The sequence below is a fragment of the Leucopleurus acutus genome, assembly GCF_964270905.1.
Source record: "Leucopleurus acutus genome assembly, chromosome: 7".
In the NCBI taxonomy this organism is placed as follows: Eukaryota; Metazoa; Chordata; class Mammalia; order Artiodactyla; family Delphinidae; genus Leucopleurus; species Leucopleurus acutus.
Genome location: NC_139150.1, coordinates 5,236,010 through 5,256,449, shown reverse-complemented (window position 1 = coordinate 5,256,449; position 20,440 = coordinate 5,236,010). Strand labels below are relative to the sequence as shown.

General features: G+C 45.8%; 1 protein-coding gene across 3 annotated transcripts in view; it reads left to right on the top strand.

Annotated features, from left to right (window-relative positions):
* The window catches only part of NUP214 (nucleoporin 214), a 101,568-nt gene extending 95,847 nt beyond the window's left edge, over positions 1–5,721 (top strand). For all 3 annotated transcript variants that reach the window (XM_082843427.1, XM_082843426.1, XM_082843428.1), the window contains 4 exons: positions 688–859; positions 2,694–2,833; positions 4,082–4,106; positions 4,612–5,721. In XM_082843427.1, coding sequence (XP_082699553.1) covers positions 688–859; positions 2,694–2,833; positions 4,082–4,106; positions 4,612–4,645 — 371 coding nt within the window. In that variant the 3' untranslated portion in view covers positions 4,646–5,721. The remainder of the gene's footprint in view (positions 1–687; positions 860–2,693; positions 2,834–4,081; positions 4,107–4,611) is intronic.
* The last annotated feature ends 14,719 nt before the right edge of the window (positions 5,722–20,440 follow it).

Here is a 20,440-nt window from a genome sequence, read left to right as displayed (position 1 = left end):
GAGAAAGACTCCTGTGAGAGATGTGAGAGCTCTCAGGCTCTAAATAAGTAAAAAGCACCTGGCCGAGCGTCAGCCTCTCCATCTCCTCTGTAACCCGGCTCGCAGATTCTCCCTGAGAGGGGATTTGAGCCTCTAATTTTATAATTTGTGTTTCCATGAAGCGAGATGCCTTGCCTATGTGATGATAAGTAATAAACTCTGACCGCTTTGACAGCTGGGTAGGGATCGGCGCTTTTGAGCGTGACTTTTCAGTGAGGAGTCTCAAAACATGGCAGAGGGTCTGGGCGGGGGTCTGCCGTGCATGGGGTTGGTTCTTGGTGGCAGTCGGATCTCACGAGACTTGGAGCTGATGAGTCCAGCTTGCCTCTGGGAGGGACCAGGGAGCTCGCAGACAAACACGGAGTCTGCTGGATTCTTAGAACTCCAAGGAGCTCTCCTACATGGACCCCAGACCCCTCTGCTAGGAATGGAGGGGGTGGCGGGTTGGGCTGGGTTGGGTTGGGTTTGGGCTTGTTATTTTGCTGGTAGAAAGGGTGTTGCCCTGTGCTGTAGTGTTTTGAATCTGAGTTTCTAACGTACTTTCCCCTTTCTCCTCCCCCTTTTGGTTTCTCACTGCTCATTGTCTTCTCTTCCTGTCTCCTTCTTTCTTTCTCCCTGTTTCTGTTTGTTTGCCTCTGTTTTGCTCAGGTGGCTTCGGTGCTGCTCCAGTGTTTGGCAGCCCTCCTACTTTTGGGGGATCCCCTGGGTTTGGAGGGGTGCCAGCATTCGGTTCAGCCCCAGCCTTTACAAGCCCTCTGGGCTCGACGGGAGGCAAAGTGTTCGGAGAGGGTACCGCGGCCGCCAGCGCGGGAGGATTCGGGTAAGCCCCCCATAGAGGCCTGGGCAACCCCACAGGCTCAGGTCAGCAGAAGCACTGGGGCCCAGTACTGCTGCTTTGAAAAGAAAGTTCTTCTGTTTCCCCTACTCTGGACTGAGCTGAAAGCCCCTCCCTTGAAATCAGCAAACCAGTCGCTCCAGGATTCCTGTTGTCTCCAGGGGAAGGTTCGTGTCTTCCAAGGCAGACTCTGTCCAGTACGCGGTGGACGTCCGCCGGGTTGCTGTCCCCTGATACGTGGCGTCGTGGCTGGCAGATCCCTGTTCTCCTGGTGGAGCTACAGGGTTGGTTAGAGGAAGAGAAACGGTCTCACCGTGGCTGCTGTACAGCCAGGATTGCCCCTTGTGTGGTGACTTCTGTTAGGAGACTCTGAATGAATAGTTTCTAATCACATTCTTTCCTCTTGGGATTGTTGTGCAGAAGGCCCATTGTCCTTGAGCAAACAACTCCTTGTGTCCCCTGCTCCGCTCCAGACCCCCAGAGTGGGTCTTCGGTGCACAGTCCCCTGGGCCAGCTTCCTTAGGCACTGCCTGGGCCCCGTGTGTGTTTCAGAGTCTCCACGACTGCTCAGCCTTCAAGGCGGCTCTCACTCCCTTGTGCATATCCTCACTTGAAAATGCCATATTAGAGATTTGCTTTTAAGGGCCCCGGAAATTTGTTCTGGTTACCAAAACCCCATGGAGAAAATAGCCTTCACCACACCACAAATTCCGAGTAAAATATATGTGGTGATGACTACAAAGTGTCTCCTTCAAAGGAGGTGTGGAGTCGGAGATTAACGTCTTACAGGCCTCTAGCTGTCCCTGTCCTCAGCACTGGCTCAGGATGTGTAAAGCTAGAGGGTTGGGGAGTGGAGCCAGGGGCTTGTTTGGGAGAGCTGTCAGGGTACATGGGATGAGGGTTGGCCAGGTGAAAGCATCTTTATCTTGAAAATAAACTCAAGTGGACTCCTTATTCATACCCTTTCCTCTCCATGAAAGATGCTGGTGCAGCAGTGCTGGCGAATTTCAAGGAAAGTGAGCGAGTTGATGTATTGCTTCTTAGATTTCATGCAGAGACCAATGGGTCTTTTAAGTTTCTCCCAGGAAGTCAGGAAACCCCAAGACTTAAAGTTAAGAAAAGCTTTTAAAGGAGAGTTGGGATCGACTTAAGCCAGTATCCTGGCAGGTTCTGACTGTTCTCGCCAGTGACCGCCCGGCACATAATGCTGCAAAGTTGGTGGAAGGTTCGTGGTTGACTAGGAATCTTGAGGTTTTTATTTATTTATTTGAAACCAGCTATTTTCTTCACTAGTTTAAAAAAAAAAAAAAAGTATCAGATTCTGCCTTGGCTGGGGGCTCTCCCACATAAATCCTGACTGGCTGGTTCCATTTTTTCCAGCAGAGCTGAGTACCAGCTTTGGTTTGAAATCTCCGAAAGAGCCTGTCACCTTTTTTCAGGTCCCTGGCCAGGAAACTGTATCTGACCCCGACTGACATCTGAGGAGTTCCCACAGGCGTACGTGAGAGACCCGAGGCAGGAGTGGGATTAGAGTAGGACCAGTGACCTGGAATTTCCAGACAGTGGAGGAGAACTCAAACACTGGGCAAGGGGGGGTTTCATATGGCGTCCCTTTATTTTTCTTCCCGAAGCTGAGGTGAAGGTTGGCTCTGGGCTCTAGCCTGTTTGGTCTGAGAGGCGGCCACTTTAAACCAAGCAAGTCACCTCGAATCACGCGAGTCTCACTTCCTGAGACTCGGGAGGGGGGATGAGGCCGTCGGGCGGCAGAGTGACCGCGTGGCCACGCTTAACCGCAGCCTCATTTCTCGCCGGAACCCAGGTTTGGGAGCAGCAGCAACACCACGTCCTTCGGCACCCTCGCCAGTCAGAACGCCCCGACGTTCGGATCGCTGTCCCAACAGTCTTCTGCGTTCGGGGCCCAGAGCGCGGGATTCTCCGCCTTCGGGTCAGGCAGCGGAGGTAGGCAGCCAGACCTCTTCCCTCACCGTGGTCCCTCCTTTCGTCTCCTCAGTAAATGCCTGGACACCCCCGGCCCAAAAAAACAAGAATGAGTGGTTTTACCTGGTTGTTCAGTGTAGTATTTTAGAAGCCAAAAGTGCTTGAAAGACAAAATGTTCTTTTTAGGTTTTAATTAGATTTGTAATGCTGTGCTGTTTCTTACCAAGTAAAGAAATGGCTGACCTGATTTTTCTCTCAAGATTTGAGGACCCCCCAAAATAACCTTGATTTAAAAATCAGGTTCTACTAAACCTTGATTTAAAAATCAGACTCAAAAAATAAGATATAGAAAAAAATAAAAATAAGACGTAGAGACTTTACAAAATGTCTTTCATTTGTTTGACACTCCGCTTCTCCACATAGTACAGTGTGTGCATTCTGCTTTTATCCTTGCACCACACTTATTAGACACAGAAGTTAGGCATCGTTATTATTTTACAAATGACACAAAAACTCCAAGGAACCAGTTTGCCCAAAGGGCCAGACGGTGAGCAGCAGAGCCAGGCCTAGAACCCGCGTGTCTTGCTGCTCTGGCCTCAAGAAGAAGAGGAAGCAAGTGGATGGGAGAAGTAGAAAAAACATATTTTCCCGACGCAGTGGATCTGTGTGGCACGGTGCAGCAGTGAGAGGGTGCCTACCCAAGACCCTCTGCCAGTGCCCGCCAGGGAGGGGGGAAGAACCCTGAAGTAAAAGACCACAGCACTTCCTGCCCGCCCGGACCTGCAGGCAGTGCAGGAGGAGGGAGACAAAGGGAGGGAAAGAATGCAGCCTAGAGACCACCTTTGTCTTCCAAGTGTGTGGTGGTATTTTTTGGGGGTTTTTTGTTTGTTTTTTTCTTTTGGCTGCGTTGGGTCTTTGGGTCTTTGTTGCTGCGCGGGCTTTCTCTAGTTGCGACGAGCAGGGGCTACTCTTTGTTGCGGTGCGGGGGCTTCTCATTGCGGTGGCTTCTCTTGTTGCAGAGCACAGGCTCTAGGCGTGTGGGCTTCAGTAGTTGCAGCATGCGGGCTCAGTAGTTGTGGCTCGAGGGCTCTAGAGCGCAGGCTCAGTAGTTGTGGCACACGGGCTTAGTTGCTCCGCGGCATGTGGGATCTCCCCAGACCAGGGCTCGAACCCGTGTCTCCTGCATTGTCAGGCAGATTCTTAGCCACTGCGCCACGGGAAGTCCCGTGTGTGTGTGTGTTTTAACTGCACCCTTTTCCTCTTTTTCAGGATTTAGCTTTGGATCATCTAGCTCGTAAGTATCTGTCTTCAGTTATTTTGAGTCATTAATGAAGGATGAAAGAGTGTGTGGTATGTGAAAATACTAGTTTCTGCTCTGTTTGTACGTTTTGTGCCCATTTTTCCTGGTTTAAAAGCTTGTCCTAGCAGCATGGTGGTCTGGCAGCAGGCTTTGGGTTCTGTGGACTTGCTGATCCCGGGCATGTGGCAGGAGGTGCCCGGCTTGGCCTCTCCTCAAGGGCTGAGCCTGAGAGAGGAGATCGTGCCTTCTGATGAGCAAAGTCTGGAAGGCAGGACTCGAGAGATGCTTTTGCTTATTTTGTGTTGGTGTCTCAGGAGCTTCCTGGGCTCCAAGCCGATTACCAAGTCTTATTTTTTTGATCCTCGCTCTGTGCTTCTGTGTAGAACTGCATGACATTAAAAATTCAGGGTCCGGAACTTTGAACACAGGGAGTGGTACAAGGCCCGAAGCCCTTCCTCAGAGCAGGAGCTGATCTGCCTCTCCCGGCGCTTCCTTGCAGGTCTGTCCAGGGCTTTGGTGGCTGGAGAAGCTGAGTGGGTGTCGGTGTTCCTTTCCGTTCCTGTGACCAACTGCGTTCTCAGCTCCCCTTCACTGAGAAACCCTGGAGCAGTCCTTTGAACTGGACGTTCTCATTGAAATACACACCCCGAAAGAAACAGCAGAAACCAAACTCCAGAGATGCCTGATTGCTTGTTTTGTTTTATATTTTGTGTTGGTTGTTCCCCCCCCCCCCCCCACGCTATTAAACTGTTCGGCCTGTTTCCATACAGAATGTATGTGGGCTTTTTCAGGTCACAGCCAAGGAGAGAGGTTTCCTCATTCCTCTGGGTCTGAGAAACCTGCACAGCCTGACATCAGCCAGCAGCATGTGTCTTCAAAGACGGCTGCCAAAAGGATCCAGCATAGGTTACGGATAGGCAGGCGCTTCTCCCAGACAGTCTCCCCTGGTCTCCTCGGACTGGAGCCCTCCCCAGGGGGAAGAGGTTGAGTGCTGGCCAGCGCCTTTTTGAGGCCATAACTCGGTGTCTTTTCTTCACGTCCTTTTTGCTATTGAGTATGAGGCCCCTCAAGGTGCCAACTTCGTGATTGAGTAGAGGGAAGGAAACTCACTTATGCAGGCATTAGCTGAGTTTCGGAAGAGGTATTAACACCTCAGAGTACCCGTAGCTGTGAGGCAGGCGTGGAAAACCTGCCAGGGGGTGCTGGTGACAGGTGTGCTGCCCTTGGAACACCTCTGCTCATCCTCTGAGTTTGGCTCTTGGGCTCTGTGTGTCCCACGGCTAATTTCTTATACTCTGGCGGCGAGGTGGACAGTTGATTGAGAAACAGCTTTTATCTCCAGTAGGTGACGGTGACATTGGTGACCACTCCTTGCTCCTGTCTATGAACCGCAGTGCACATAACCCTTGGGTAGACCCGGGAGTTGAGAAGATGTTGCTACTGCCCGATGCCACCAGGCAAGTGTTGGCTAGGGTGGCCTAGAGGTCGTGACTTTGGTCTCATTAAAGTGCTTGTAATGCAGTGTTCTTAGGCCTGTGATGTCCTAGCCAGTTGCTGGCAAACAAGGACTGCCTTGCACCGAAGCGTAGGCATAAGAATTTGTTATCTTTCAGGCTCAGGATAGGACAGTGCTTTGGCTTGGGTCATCAGCAGGGGAGGGTTGGAAAGGGACTGTTATTTAGATTTTTATATATTGGAAAGTTGTATTTTGAAAGGTGTTAATAAAAGTTTTCCATGTGATTGAATTTGTCGCATTACAGCCAGTATGACCTGGCTGGTTCCATTGGCTTGTTGGGAGGGTAGACCCCGGGGAGGTACCCTGGGCCACAGCCTGCCCTGCCGGTCCTCGCTCTGCTAGGGGCTCTGTGTAAAGTACAGACTCAGAAGCCCCAGTCTGGCAGGTTCTGATTCAGTAGGACTGAAATTGGTACTGGACGCCCTCCAGCTGAAGGCAGTAGTTTCTTACACTCATCAGAAGAGGAGTCTCCTAAGTGCGGCACGTTGGGTTTCAGGAATCCCAGACCGGAATTGGGCCCCTGGGTGACTTATCCTGTTTTCTGTGCAGTTTATGAGAGGAGAGTGAGAGTCTGTTCGTATGTTCCATTAATCAGGGCGTCTGCCTCCTTCAAAGAGCTTGGACTTCAGTCATTTAACGGGTACCCTTTTTGGTTTTTGTGGAACTGAAGAGCCCGTCTCCACCTGTTCTCATGTGAGGCCCCCCCAGCCACAGAGCCAGTCCCCAGACGTCCACACGGGGCTCATTCCTCCCACGTGTGCTCTCCCTAGTTCGTACACAGGGCCATCTTGAGACAAAGGAATTCGAGCGTTGATGGGAACAGCTCGCGGTGGAGGGCCTTGCTTTAAGGGAGCAACGTGACTAAATGGCAGGAGCTGACCTGCCTCCGCGTGTCCTCCTCCTGACCGGCACCCAGACAGAGCCATCTCCTGCACTTGTGTTTCCCCCCAGAGGCTCTTTTTTATAAATAGAAGCTGGTTTGGCCTAAACCCTTGACCTCAAATTCTCTGTGTAATCCTCCATCGAGGTGGCATGTGACATCTCTCCCTAAGGCCGTATCAGCTGAGCTCGGCCAGATAACGCCCCCGCACTCACTGTGGGGCGCGGCGGCCACCAGGGAATGGATGGCTGGTGTGGGAGCCCCTCTGAGTTCCTTTTTTGGGGTCGATTTCGCTGGTGGGTGACAGGGGTCATCTCAGAGCGCAGCCAGCATGCGTCCCCTGAAACCCAAGCTCCCAGGATGCTGGGCAGGGAATGCACGGTGGCTCCAGCCTGCCCGGGGTGGAGACGGTGGGGCTGCGCCTTCCCCAAATAGGGGCAAACGGAGAGCAGCCGCGAGTGTGAGGGTCATGTCCCCGTGAGAAGGGACCGTGACCGCAGATGGGCCCGGGAGGGCGCCTGCTTAACCAAGCTGTGGCGCAGGAGGCCTCCACTTCAGTCTGAGATTCTGCCTCAGCAGAGCTGAGTTGGTCCCTTCAAGCTGTGTTTTCGATAAGCTTCACAGGTGATTCCCACGCAGATGGTCCATGGTCCACATTTAGAGAAACCTGTTAATGGCAATAACTATAAATATCTTCTTCCTGTGGAGCGTCTGAAAGAGACCCGCACTCCCACGGCTGTGTTGATTTTGCCGTGAGTCCAGGGTAAGGGATCTTTCTGAAACTGTTGATGAGGGGCACTGAGTTTAAGTTTCAGCTGCATTTTGGGCACCTGCTCAAAAAGGAAACACAAAAGCACAGGTGGGCTGTCAGCGCCTTCCTGTTCGGCAGCTTCTGCATGCCGCCTCTGTGAGGTCTCCCCGATCAACGGGTGGGAGGAGGTCCCCTCCTTGACCTCATCCTGTCTCCCGACGCGACTCAGTCCCTCTGTCTCTGGTCGCCACGTTGTGCTTCAGACAAAGTCCTGGAGGGTGTCCTGCACCCTCCTGAGCTTGGCTCTGTCACCCTTTCCTTTTCTCTTCAGTTCCCGCTCGGTTTCCTCACAGAGCGCCTGCCTAGTGCTCCCGGGCATCGGCCGGCTCTCCTGCTGCTTCTGGGTGTCACCTGCTGGGCGGAAAGCAGGGGCAGGTGTACCTCCCGGCCCCGGGCTTCCGGGAGCAGTCTCTTCTTCCTCCTCCTACCCCGGTTCTCTCTGATTTGTCTGTTCCTTCATCACTCACAGGAGGAAAAAAAAAGCAATTAGACTGAGGTGGTTTTAGCCCCCAAACCTCCTCTGTCTTCAGAATGTTTCCTACGGAACGTTTGTATACTCAGCCAAAATAAGAATGGTTCCACGTCAGATAAGTTGGGGAAAAGAATGAACAGAATGAAATGTAACACGTCTTCTTATCGGACTCCTTTGAGCCTTTAGTACGCAAATTTGCTTTGTAAATCAGTAAGATGCAATAGTCTGCCATTTCCCAAATACTTTTACCGTGGAACCTTTCTGCTGGAGCCAGCTTCCTTGAAACTCATCCTTGCTTCATCGTCGGTGTCGCTGGACAAAAGCATAGCTTATTTACTTCCTGCAGGTTGTGTTTCCAGTACACATTCCTCTCTCTCGTATTCAGTGATAATAGTAGTGATAGTTCGTTGAATGATTACTGTCTGCATGTTTAACTTAACATCTTCCAGATGAGAGTGAGACCAAGAGAGTAAGCAGTTTGCTGAGTCCTAAGCCGGGCAGCGGTGGAGCCAGAAGGAACCGGGGCAGTGCCTGCTGCCCTGCCCCGCACCCGCCTGCCCTCGGCTGGGCCCTGGCCGTCCACCGCTGGCTCTCGTGATCGTCCTCCCTCAAGGTGGTCGTTCATTCTAGAGGCAGTACCTGCCCAGTTGTGCCAGGGACACTGCTGAGCCCCTCACATGCCTGTCGTGTCTACCCCCACGGAAAGGAGCTGACATTGGGTGTGGACCACGGTAAACGCGCTGCCCGTTGTGTAGTCGGTTGCCGCCGTTCTGCTGCTCCAACTTGTGCGTGATCGTCCGACTGAACCAAAACCCCAGCGGGGCGGGACGGGGGCGGGGCTGAGTCTGTGGTGCCGGCGTTGGCGCACACCATATACAGATGGGGGCTCGCGTCCGCTTCCGGAGGAGGAAGGCGATCAGACCCCGATGAAGCAGCTGGCCCCACGGCCCTCTGGCTGTCCAGGCCCCTCCTTCCTCCGCCGTTTCCTCCGGGCTCTGGCTTTGAGGCTTTCCAGAGTCCCACAGGCGGTCGGCCACAGACCCACCGAGGCGGCAGTTACTGCATTGTTCCGCCCCTCTCTGCTCATGAGTGGAGTCCCGTCCATTCCACAGCCCTGGCCAGAGATTCTCCACGTCGTTCGCGGCCCTAGCCCACCAGCTGCAGAGACTGAGTCAGTGTGGTGATGGGGGCGCGGGACAGGCCCGGACCGCACGTCGCGGCGAGTCCAGCTCATCGCTCCTCCCGGCCTCCCTCCACCTCCGCTCCCGCTGGCCCAAGCGGGAATCAAAGAAGCCGGCATCTGGGGGCCGAAGATGATCCTGTTCGATTCTATCCTCAATACAGAAGGGAATTCAGACCCAAAACAGGGAAGAAAGTGACTCAATCCAGCAAGCAGAGTTTATTGCTTAAGGTCATGTGTGTGTCTGGGCTCAAATCCCATCCTAGCTGTGTGACTTAAGGCAAGTCACTTAACCTCTCTGAGCCCCAGTTTTATCATCTGTAAAAAGGGGGAATGATAATATATTTGTCTAGGTTTGTTGACGATTAAATGAGACATTATATATAAAGCTGGTGTTGTTATTATTATCATCATCATTTACTAGAGTGAGAGCAGAAGGCTAAGTTCCCCATTCCTGACCCACTTCTCATTTACGGCACTCAGTATAATGGCAGTAATCAAAGAGCTAAAATGAGTCTGCTGCAAGATCTGAGTCGCTTGCTCTCTTAGCTGTTTATACTCCAAAACAAATGAGCTCAACTGTCCAGAGGTAAAATCTTGCTCAGAGCATTACAACTTAAAGATACACGTGATGGCTCAGCTTGTGCAATAGATGTTCCCTGGATAAGAAAAGTATCCACAGTTAACCTCGTGGTGAACATTTTATTTTCATGTTTTCAGCCATGCAATAAAAATCAGTTATTGAAAGTCACGGGAATTCCCTGGTGGCGCAGTGGTTAAGAATCCGCCTGCCAATGCAGGGGACACGGGTTCAAGCCCTGGTCCGGGAAGATCCCACGTGCTGTGGAGCAACTAAGCCCATGTGCCACAACTACTGAGCCTGTGCTCTAGAGCCCACAAGCCACAACTACTGAGCCTGTGTGCCACAACTACTGAAGCCCATGTGCCTAGAGCCTGTGCTCCGCAACAAGAGAAGCCACTGCAATGAGAAGCCCGCGCACCGCAACAAAGAGTAGCCCCCGCTCGCCGCAACTAGAGAAAGCCTGCGCGCAGCAACAAAGACCCAACACAGCCAAAATTTAAAAATAAATAAATTTATTTTTTAAAAAATGTCTCATCATGGGAATCTAGCTATAACGTGGGTCCCTGTGGTCTCTGAAGGACTAAGGGGTGGCAGGAACACGTGGTCCATTTGAGACTTTGGCTTGTCCACGGGTGCCTGTCGCTCAAAGGTACAAACCAGTGGGCCCTGCCTCCTCCCACTTTTGGCAGTTCACCCAGAGCTGTCCCTCATCGCTCTTGGGTGTCCCTAAATGCCCTCTCTGCACAATTTTCCCCAATGGAATGGCACCCATGAAGGTGAGATTTCACTTTCCAGTGGTCCATGTTAAAGTGAGATCTCTCAAAATGCTCTGGGCCTGAAACTGGAACCTGCAAATACACAGAAATTAAAACCCTGCCTTTGAAGAAGCTTCTAGTCTGATTTTTACTGTACAGATGAGCCTTTTCATGATGGTGTCCATCCACTGCCTCTTGGATATAAAATCAGAATGTACCTTGGGCTTCTCTCAAACTCATTTTTATTTCCAGTGGCTCATCTTACCTATAAAGGAGTATTTTGTGTCACAGTGATTGGATTGGGGTATCTGGAATGAGAAGGGGCCCCTGCTCTGCTCATCGTTTAATGCTGATCAGGGCATCAGAGCAACTTGCCTAAGTAGATAGGGTTATTCTATCCGAAAGTCAATTTAATTTCCAGTTGGATTCTTAATCAAAGATGTTTATTTTATCTTAAAGCTAAACTTCTGTCAAGAACAAATAGAATAGTCAAAGTGTACTTGACTTAGCTGCCTAGTAACAGGAAACAGGACCATGGGGACCTATGTTATGGTGATCCGTTGCCATTTGTAAGTTTATTAATACTATCAAATAGTGAGTGACTCCTGTTTATTTCCTAGCACTAATATCAGATTGGAGAGGTAAGAGAGGCCAGAGGGCTAGAGAGGAAGACAAAATTTACACTGCTCATCCTTAAAGTAAAGCTCCTTCAATCTGTATCTTGGCTACTGACACCAGAGCTATGGACCAAGTGCCCAAACCTCTAGGCAACATCCTTTAGAAGGGTCTATGGATCTAAAATGGAAGTCTGTTCTTCAACACAGAACTCCTTAGGTTTCCTTCACATGCAAGGAAAATGACTTACTGAGTTAGAAAAGGTTACCCGTATTAGGTATTCACAAGTTGAAAGCATGGGGAAAGTCTACAGAGAACTCTAGGTCCCTGTTGAGATGTCTAGCTGTCGTGCAACTCTCCACTGCATGAGCGCCCGTCAAGAGGGTGGGAATTCTTGCAGTTTGGGGGAGGGCCAGATTCTTTTCAGCGAGCAGCGTTGCCTTGAATTGGTCATGGTTTTCAGTTGCTGCTTATGGATGAATTCATAAATTTTAGGGTTACTGTGGTTTTCCCTTTTGGTAGATCATTGTGTTCTTGTAAAATTGCTGCAGTAATAACCTTTAAAAAAAAAATCAGTCCCTCTAATTCTTGGTTATTTCAGAGTTCTTTTCCTCCAGAAATTGTGGAAATGCGTGACCGTGGCCTACAGATTCTTCTATTTCCAAGTAAGGTAACTTTGTTTCCAGCAAAATGAGTTAGTAGGTACCAGATTTACCTTCTTTCTGAAACAACTAAAATACCAGTCAGTTTTCAAAACAGTTTGACATCAAACAGCAAACAACAGTGACCCCTGGGATTCAAGAAACAAATGAGGTGAGCCCTACAATTGCCCTAGTTTCCTGCCTAAACATTTCCAGGTCACAGCATTGGGAAGAAGCATCCAAGTAGAGCCCAGTGGTCTTTCTGAGTTCATACGGCAAAGTATCAGAGAGGACAGGGCTGCACAGAGAGAGCTCTGGACTCTGCAGAGGGACTGTCTCAAGTACTAAGTACTGATCAGCGCATGCATGTGAGGAAATCCCATGTCTGGAGAAAAAGCAACATGAAAGGATTAGAGGCAAAATCCTAAGAACTTTAGGGCATAAACTTAGGGCATAGGAACTTTTGGTTCCTATCAACCAAAGTGGAAAACCACATTTTTCACTTAGCATTGGAGTACTCAGAAGGGTTTTACTTCAGTAGTAGGGGAAAATCAGTCATAACAAAATGGCACTCTTATCTAGCAAAGCTTAGAAGCAAAGCCCAAATGAATAAGATCGTTTCCAAGTAAGATCCCAGAACTAAGCTCAAGAAACTTACAGGAATACAAAAGTACCCAGTACCCAACAAAATAAATTTCATAATTTCCAGCATCCAATCAAAAATTACCAAGTGTGCAAAAGGAGAAGTATCTGTAATGAGGAGAAAAATCAATTGAAACTAATCCAGAAGTGACCCAGATGATAAAATTAGTGGCCGAGAATTTCTCAATCATTATTAAAACTGTATATGTTTAAGAAGCTAAAAAAAAAAAAAGACTGAACATGTTAAATAGAGGCATGGAAGAGACCCAAATCAAACTAGAGATGAGAACTGTAATGTCTGAAATGAGAATATCCTGTATGGGATTAACACAATATTATACACTTCAGAGGAAGATTAGTGAACTTGAAGACGTAGCAATAGGAACGACCCAAAATGAACCACACAGAGAAGCCTGAGAAAAAATTGGAATAGAGCATCAGTAAACTGAAGAACAACATCAGGCAGCCTGAGATGTGTGTAATGAGAGTCCCTGAAAAGGGAGGAGAGATGGGGGGAAAATATGAAAGACATCAGAAATGGTAACTACATGGGTAAATATAAAAATTGGGAGGGGGTTATTTTTCAAGTCTCTAAAAGGTAACTATTTAAAGCGAAAATAATAACGTATTAAGGGTTTTATAACATGTAGGAAAAAATTTATGACAACAATAACAGAAAGGCTGGGAGAGAAGAAATGAAAATACACTGTTGTAGGGTTCATCAGCTACCCCTGAAGCACTATGTTAGTTAAAGACAGATTATGGTAGGTTAAAGATGTATTGGTAAATCCTAAAGCAACCACCAAAATAGCACAACAAAGAGTTATAGCTCATAAACCAACAAAGGGGATAAAATGGAATCATTAAAACTAATCCAAAAGAAGGCAAAAAAAGAAGGAAAGTAACAAAAGGAAAACAAACAGCCAGATAGTTGATGTAAACCCAGCCATATCAATAATCACATTCAATGTAAATGGTCTAATTCCCCAATTAAAATCTCAAGATTGTCAGATTGGATAAAAAAGCAAGATCCAACTACTACATGCTTGCTGCCTGTAAGAAACCAACTTTTTTTTTAACTTTTTTATTTTATATTGGAGTATAGGTAATTAACAATGTTGTGTTTCAGGTGTACAGCAAAGTGATTCAGTTATACATACACATGTATCTATTCTTTTTCAAATACTTTTCCCATTTAGGTTGTTACATAATATTGAACAGAGTTCCCTGTGCTATACAGTAGGTGCTTGTTGGAAGAAACCAACTTTAAGTATAAGACACAAGTAGGTTAAAAAGAAAAAGAGGGACGAAGATATCATGCCAACATAGATTTTTCTAAAAAGCTGGAGTAGCTGTATTTATATCAGTTAAAGAAGATTTCAGAGCAAAGAATATTATCAGGGATAAACACGGTCATTTCATAATATGTCGATTCATGAAGAGGACATGAGTCCTGAATGTTTCTGTACCTAATAACAGCTTTAGGATACATAAAGCAAAACCATTAGAACTGCAAGGAGAAATAGATAAATCCACAATTCTAGTCAAAGGGTTCAACAACACTCTCAGTAATTGATAGAAGTAAACAGAAAATCAGTAAGTCTTCAGAAGACTTGAACAACACTATCAACCAACTTGGACCTAATTGACATTTATAGAACACTCCACCCAACATCAATAGAATATATGTTCTTCTCAAATGTACCAAGATAGACCATATTCCAAGTCATAAAACAAGTCTCAGTCAATTCAAAAGGAATCAAATCATAGAAAATATGTTCTCTAGTGTATGAAATTAAATTAGAAGTCAATAACAGAAAGATATCTGGAAAATCCCTAAATATTTGGAAGCTAAATAACACATTTTAAAATAGCCCATTATTCAAAGAAGAAATTTAAAAGGAAATTAGAAAATGTTTATAACTGAATGAAAAATGAAAACACAACCAATCACAATTTGTGGTGCTAAGGAAGTACTTAGAGGGAAATTTATAATACTAAATGCCTATGTTTAAAAATGAAGAAAACTAGGAAACTAGAAAAAGAAAAGTAAATGAGACCCAAGATAGGCAGAAGACAGGAAATAAGGATCAGAGCAAAAATGAATAAAATAGAAAACAAAACAGGACAAAAAGGAGAAAAATCAATGAAACCAAAAACTGGTTCTTTGAGAAAAATCAATTAAGTTGATAAGCCTCTAGCCAGACTGATCAAGAAAAAAATAAATAACAAAAAACAAATTACCAATGTCAAGAATGAGAAAGGTGACGTCACTACAGATTCTTCAGATATTAAGAAGACAGGTAATATTACAAATATCCTATGTCAATAAATTCAACTTAGATGAAATAGTCCTTGAAAAACACAAATTATCAAAGCTCACTCAAGAAGAAATAGATAATCTGAATAGCCTTACAGCTACTAAAGAGATTGAATTTATTATCCAGAATTTTTCCATAAAGAAAATTCCAGGTCCAAATGGCTTTCCTGGTGAGTTCCAGCAAATACTTAAAGAAGAAGTAATGCCAGTTATATACAAACTCTTCCCAAAAAATTGAAAAGAATGGAATGCATCCCAATTCGTTCTATGAGGCTAGCATTACTTTTATACCAAAACCCAACAAAGATATATAATATAAATGAAAATGACAAATATCACTCATTTAGATAGATGTAAAAGTTTTTAACAAAGTTTAGGCATCAAATCCTAAATAATATTATACTAAAAATATATAAAATATATATTTTATATATTAAAAAAGATAATGCATAATGACCAAGTGGGGTTTGTTCTAGCAATTAATGGTTAAACATTTGAAAACCAATCAATACAATTAACAGAGTCAAAAATAAAAACCATATGATCATCTCAATAGATACAGAAAAAGAATTTGATAAAATCCACTGTCCATCTCTGACAAAAATTCTCAGTGAAATAGAAATAAAAAGGAATTTCCTTGACCTGATAAAGGGCATCTAGGAAAAACCTGCTTTTAATATCATACTTAATGGAAAGAATGCTTTCACATCAGATTTGGAACAAGGCAAGAATATCCATTACCTCTTCTGTCCTACATTGTACAGGAAGTTCTAGCCAATGCACTAAGGCAAGAAAAAGAAATATAGGGATCCAGATTAGAAAGGAAGAAGTTAAGCTTTGTTTGCAAATAACATGATCATCTATATAGAAAATTCTATAAAATCTATAAAACTACTAAAACCAGTAAGTGATTTTAGCAAGGTTGCAGGATATAAGGTCAATATAAAAAAAACCAATTGTATTTCCACATACTAGCAATGAATAATAAAAAATTGAAATTTAAAAAGCAAATACCATTTACAGTAACATCAAATACCTATTACTTAAGTATAAATCTGACAAGATGTACAAGACCTGTACACTGAAAACTATAAAATAATGCTGACTGAATTTAAAGAACACCCAAATGAAAGGAAAAATACATACTTACGAATAAGAAGACTCGATATTGTTAAGATGTCAGTTCTCTCCAAATTGATCTATAGATTCAGTGCAATCCCATGAAAATTCCAGTAGGCTTTTGTGTGTGTGTGTGTAGCTGATTCTAAAATTCTTATGGAAATGAAAAGAACCTGTAATAGCCAAAACAACATTGAAAAAGAAAAAGAGAACTTAAGCTATTTGACTTCTAAACTTACAAAGTTATGATATTTAAAACCATGCAATACTGGTGTCAAGATAAGCAAATAGATAAATTATACAGAATAGAAGGTTCAGAAATAGATGCACACATATGATCAGTTGATTTTTGACAAAGATGAAAAGGCAATTCAGTGGAGGAAGGATAGTCTTCAGCAAATGGTGCTGAACAATTGAGGGTATATAGAAATATAATTGATTTATATTAATTGACTGTGTGCTCTGTAACTGTGATAAATTTGCTTATTAGTGTGTGTGTGTATGTGTAGATTTCTTTGGATTATCTGCACACAGAGACATGTCGTTTCACTGCGAATAGTTTTCTTTTTCCTTAACAATTCTTTACGCATTTTATTTTTCTTTCTATCTTGCTCTGTGCACAAGGTAGAACAGAAGTGGTAAGAGTGGCCATCCTTACCTTGTTTCTCCTACCTGCCCTCCAGGCAGCCACCGTGGTGTGCCATATTGCTGAGCCTTGGCGATGGAGAGTGTGGGGTGGGATGAAACTAGTACCCAAAGGGGTTTTCTGTAACACCCAGCTTGCTGGATTCTCAGGCTGGATTTTCAGGACCCCTGTTCAGCTAACAAAGAAGAGGTGCTTCTTCCTAGGGTGTCCATCTCCCTCAGACCCCCCCAGGGAAGGAAGATGGATTGTGGGCAGGATTCAGGCCTTTCTGGGTTCCCTGACCATCAAACCCATCAATTCTGCCAACCCTACCACCATTTCCCACATCTGTAGTTCCTATAGGAGCATCAGCTTCATGTCATGGGATGGGAGGAGTTGGATTCTCCTCCTCCGTCACCATCAGAGGGTGAAGGAATGTGTCCACATGGCAGAATTACTGTGCCACACAGTGTGGAGCCATGTGTTAGGAGGACAGCTGAAGAAGCCTAGTCAGCCGCCCCTCATTTACCTTTACAGGAATTGTCAGGCTGTTTACAGGGCAATCCCTTCGCCTTGCAGGTAACAACCTAAGTGCTGCGTTAATCACTCAGTCCACCTTGCCAGCTGCCATACTTATTCTCTGAGACCCCGCCGTGCAGAGCTCCTAACTGATCAGAGGCACCAGAAGAAGTCCCAAAGGGAGCTCATTTTCCATTGCTGACAGCCAGATCTGCCGCCAAAACCAAGTGATCGCTGAAAATCAGGGCAGATGCCCCTGCCACTAACCCACAGCCTCTGGGTCCCCCTCCTGTCTCCACCACATCTTGTGATGGGCTTTATCCAGATTAAAAGAATCAGGGAAGCCCAAGGTTATACCTGTAAACACCTGCCCCTGAGGATATAATAAAGGACCTTATCAAAGGTCACCCTGAAGTCCAGATTCACTATGGCATTTCGGAAAATGCTTCCTCCTACTCTTACCTTCTTCATGCGTAGAGCTAATAATTTCATTTCATGGAGAACAGCCTTTTATAAATGAGTTTTCTAGATGAGAAAAATTTCTCTCTTTAAGCACTTTGTATCTTATTATTTTAACCAGTTGGAGGGAAATCTTCCAAAGTGGACCACACGTGGACGTCCTTGCACAGCTCTAGAATTTACCCATGTGTTGATGACTCGCCGTGAGCAGCAGGGACGGGGCTGTAATTCTGGGAAACCTCTGGGTAGTCAGGACCCATGGAAGAATGGGTCAGAGAGAAATGCCTTAAAAAGGAAAGAAATGCTGACACCTGCTACAATATGAATGAGCCTTGAGGGCAGGATGCTAAGTGTAATAAAGCAGACACAAAAAGAAAAAAGTGTATGATTCCACGCATAGGGGGTCCCTAGACTAGTCAGATTCACAGAGGCAGAAAGTACAGTGGTGGTTGCGAGTGGGACTGGGGAGAGGAGGATGGGAAGTTATGTGTTTTTGTTTTGTTTTTTTAATTTATTTTATTTATTTTGGCTGCGTTGGGTCTTCGTTGCTGCGCACAGCCTTTCTCTAGTTGCAGCGAGCAGGGGCTACTCTTCATCGCAGTGTACAAGCTTCTTGTTGCGGAGCACGGGCTCTAGGCACGCGGGCTCAGTACTTGTGGCTTGCGGGCTCTAGAGCACAGGCTCAGTAGTTGTGGCACATGGGCTTAGTTGCTCCGCAGCATGTGGGATCTTCCCGGACCAGGGCTCGAACCCGTGTCCCTTGCATTGGCAGGCAGATTCTTAACCACTGCACCACCAGGGAAGCCCCGGGAGTTGTTGAATGAGTATAGAGTTTCTGTTGCGCAAGATGAAAAAGTTCTGGAGATAGATGGCAATGATGGTTGCACAGCAATATGGGTGTTGTGCATGTTAATGGCACAGAACTGTACGCCTAAAAAGTGGTTAAGGTGGTAAATTGTATGTTACCACAATAATAATAATAAACAATATACCATCCACATTCTCCGCGAAGGATGCCAACGACGTTCAGGGAGGGTAACCCACAAGCCAAGATGGCAGACGGTGGAGCCAGCAGTCTGACTCCACGACCACATGCATCTGAGCTCAGGACAGTGGTAAACACTAACTGAGCCTTAAGCACCTGGTGGGCACAGGGCAAAGCCCAAAGACACAGGCTGGCATGGCTGCAGGGAGGCCTGGCTGCCCATCTCGGGGAGGCTGCCACGAGGAGGGGTGCTGGAGTGAAGTAAACACGCTGCATCCCAAAGAACACACGGTCCACCACTGGCTCTCTCCAGGACAGCCTTTATTCTGCCTCATGTACACCCCTGAGCGTGACTGGACAAATACTGGCCAAAGTGATCCTTGGTCCCTCAGCACATCCAGCACAGAGGAGCAGTACTGCTTGTATTGTATTTTACCTTCCATGTCTCAGCTGAAATTGGGGCAGAAAAGAAAACCATTTTAATGTCCGGGTTACAAGGTCAGTATCAGCTAATGCCAGTTGGGCACCTGGCTACATGTGAGCACAGTAAGGCTGTGCTTACTGATCCCACTGAGTCCTTCCCCATGAAGAGAGCCCCTTAGCCCCATCTTGCAGATGAGGCAACTGAGGCTCGGGGGCTTACGCATATTAATAGCTCAAATGCCCTGAGCACTTACTATGTGTCAGGTACTGTTTCACATGCCTTGTATCCATTGACCTTTGAACACCCACCACAATCCTGGGGTAAGCTACCTTTTTCTTTTCCTTCATGCAATTTTAAATTTTAATAATTTCAGAACCATAAATTCTACAAGCTTAATAAAAATTTGACTGTTTAAGTATTTACAGTTCTTCTACACTTACTTAGGTTTGTGTATTTTGAATGATAGATTTTTTTATTGAGGTATAGTTGATTTACAATATTATATTGGTTTCAGATATACAACATAGTGATTCAAAATTTTTATAGATTTTACTCCATTTAAAGTTACTATGAAATTTTGGCTATATTCCCTGTGCTGTACAATGTATCCTTGTAACTTATTTATTTTATACATAGTAGCCTGTACCTCTTAATCCCCTACCCCTGACCTGCCCCTTCCCTCTTCCCTCTCCCCACTGATAACCACTAGTTTGTTCTCTATAGCTCTCAATCTGTTTCTGTTTTGTTATATTCACTCATTTGTTTTATTTTTTAGATTCCGTATATAAGTGTTAACATACGGTATTTGTCTTTCTCTGACTTATTTCAGTAAGAATAAACATTTCAGATCCATCCATGTTGTTGCAAATGGCAAAAATTTTATTTTTTTATGGCTGAGTAGTATTCCATTGTGTGTGTGTGTGTGTGTGTGTATGTATGCGTGTGTGTGTATATATAAATATATATGTGTGTGTATGTATATATAACACCACATCTTCTTTATACATTCGTCTATTGATGGGCACTTAGGTTGCTTCCATATCTTGGCTACTGTAAATAATGCTGCTATGAACATTGGAGTGCATGTGTTACTGAACCAAACTTGGGTCTCTTTGACTGTGTGCAGTAAAGCCAACCTGTTGACACTGGGTTGTGGTGAAGGAAATTGCAGCATTTATTGCAGACACCAAACAAGGAGTCCGGGCAGCTAATGCTCAAAAGATCTGAACTCACCAATGGCTTTCAGGGAAAGGCTTGTTAAAGACAGGGTGAAGGAGAGGGTTGCAGGGTGTGTGATCAGCTCGTGGACATTCTTGCGATTGGTTAATGTTGTGTTAATAAGGAGTTAACATCATCAACCTTCTGATTCCAGCCAGTCTGGGGTCTGTGTGCTTGTGGGCACTATACTGTTAACTTCTTCCACCTGGTTGGGGTTTCAGTATCTGAAAAACAGCTCAAAGGATATAGCTCAGAATACTATGTAGCCCCTGAGAAGGAACTAAAAGTCCTTGACTTTGTTTAACAGCTAAACTTATTATTTTGTCTTATTTGTTTCATTTGTTTCTGCATTTTCTCACTTCTCTGATTAAACGTGTTATTTGAAATGTAGGGAAGGCCTGGGAGGCTAAAGTTTGTCTATAGACAAGAGGTAGGCAGGGGCTTCCCTGGTGGTGCAGTGGTTAAGAATCCGTCTGCCAATGCAGGGGACACGGGTTCGAGCCCTGGCCCAGGAAGATCCCACATGCCGTGGAGCAACTAAGCCTGTGCACCACAACTACTGCC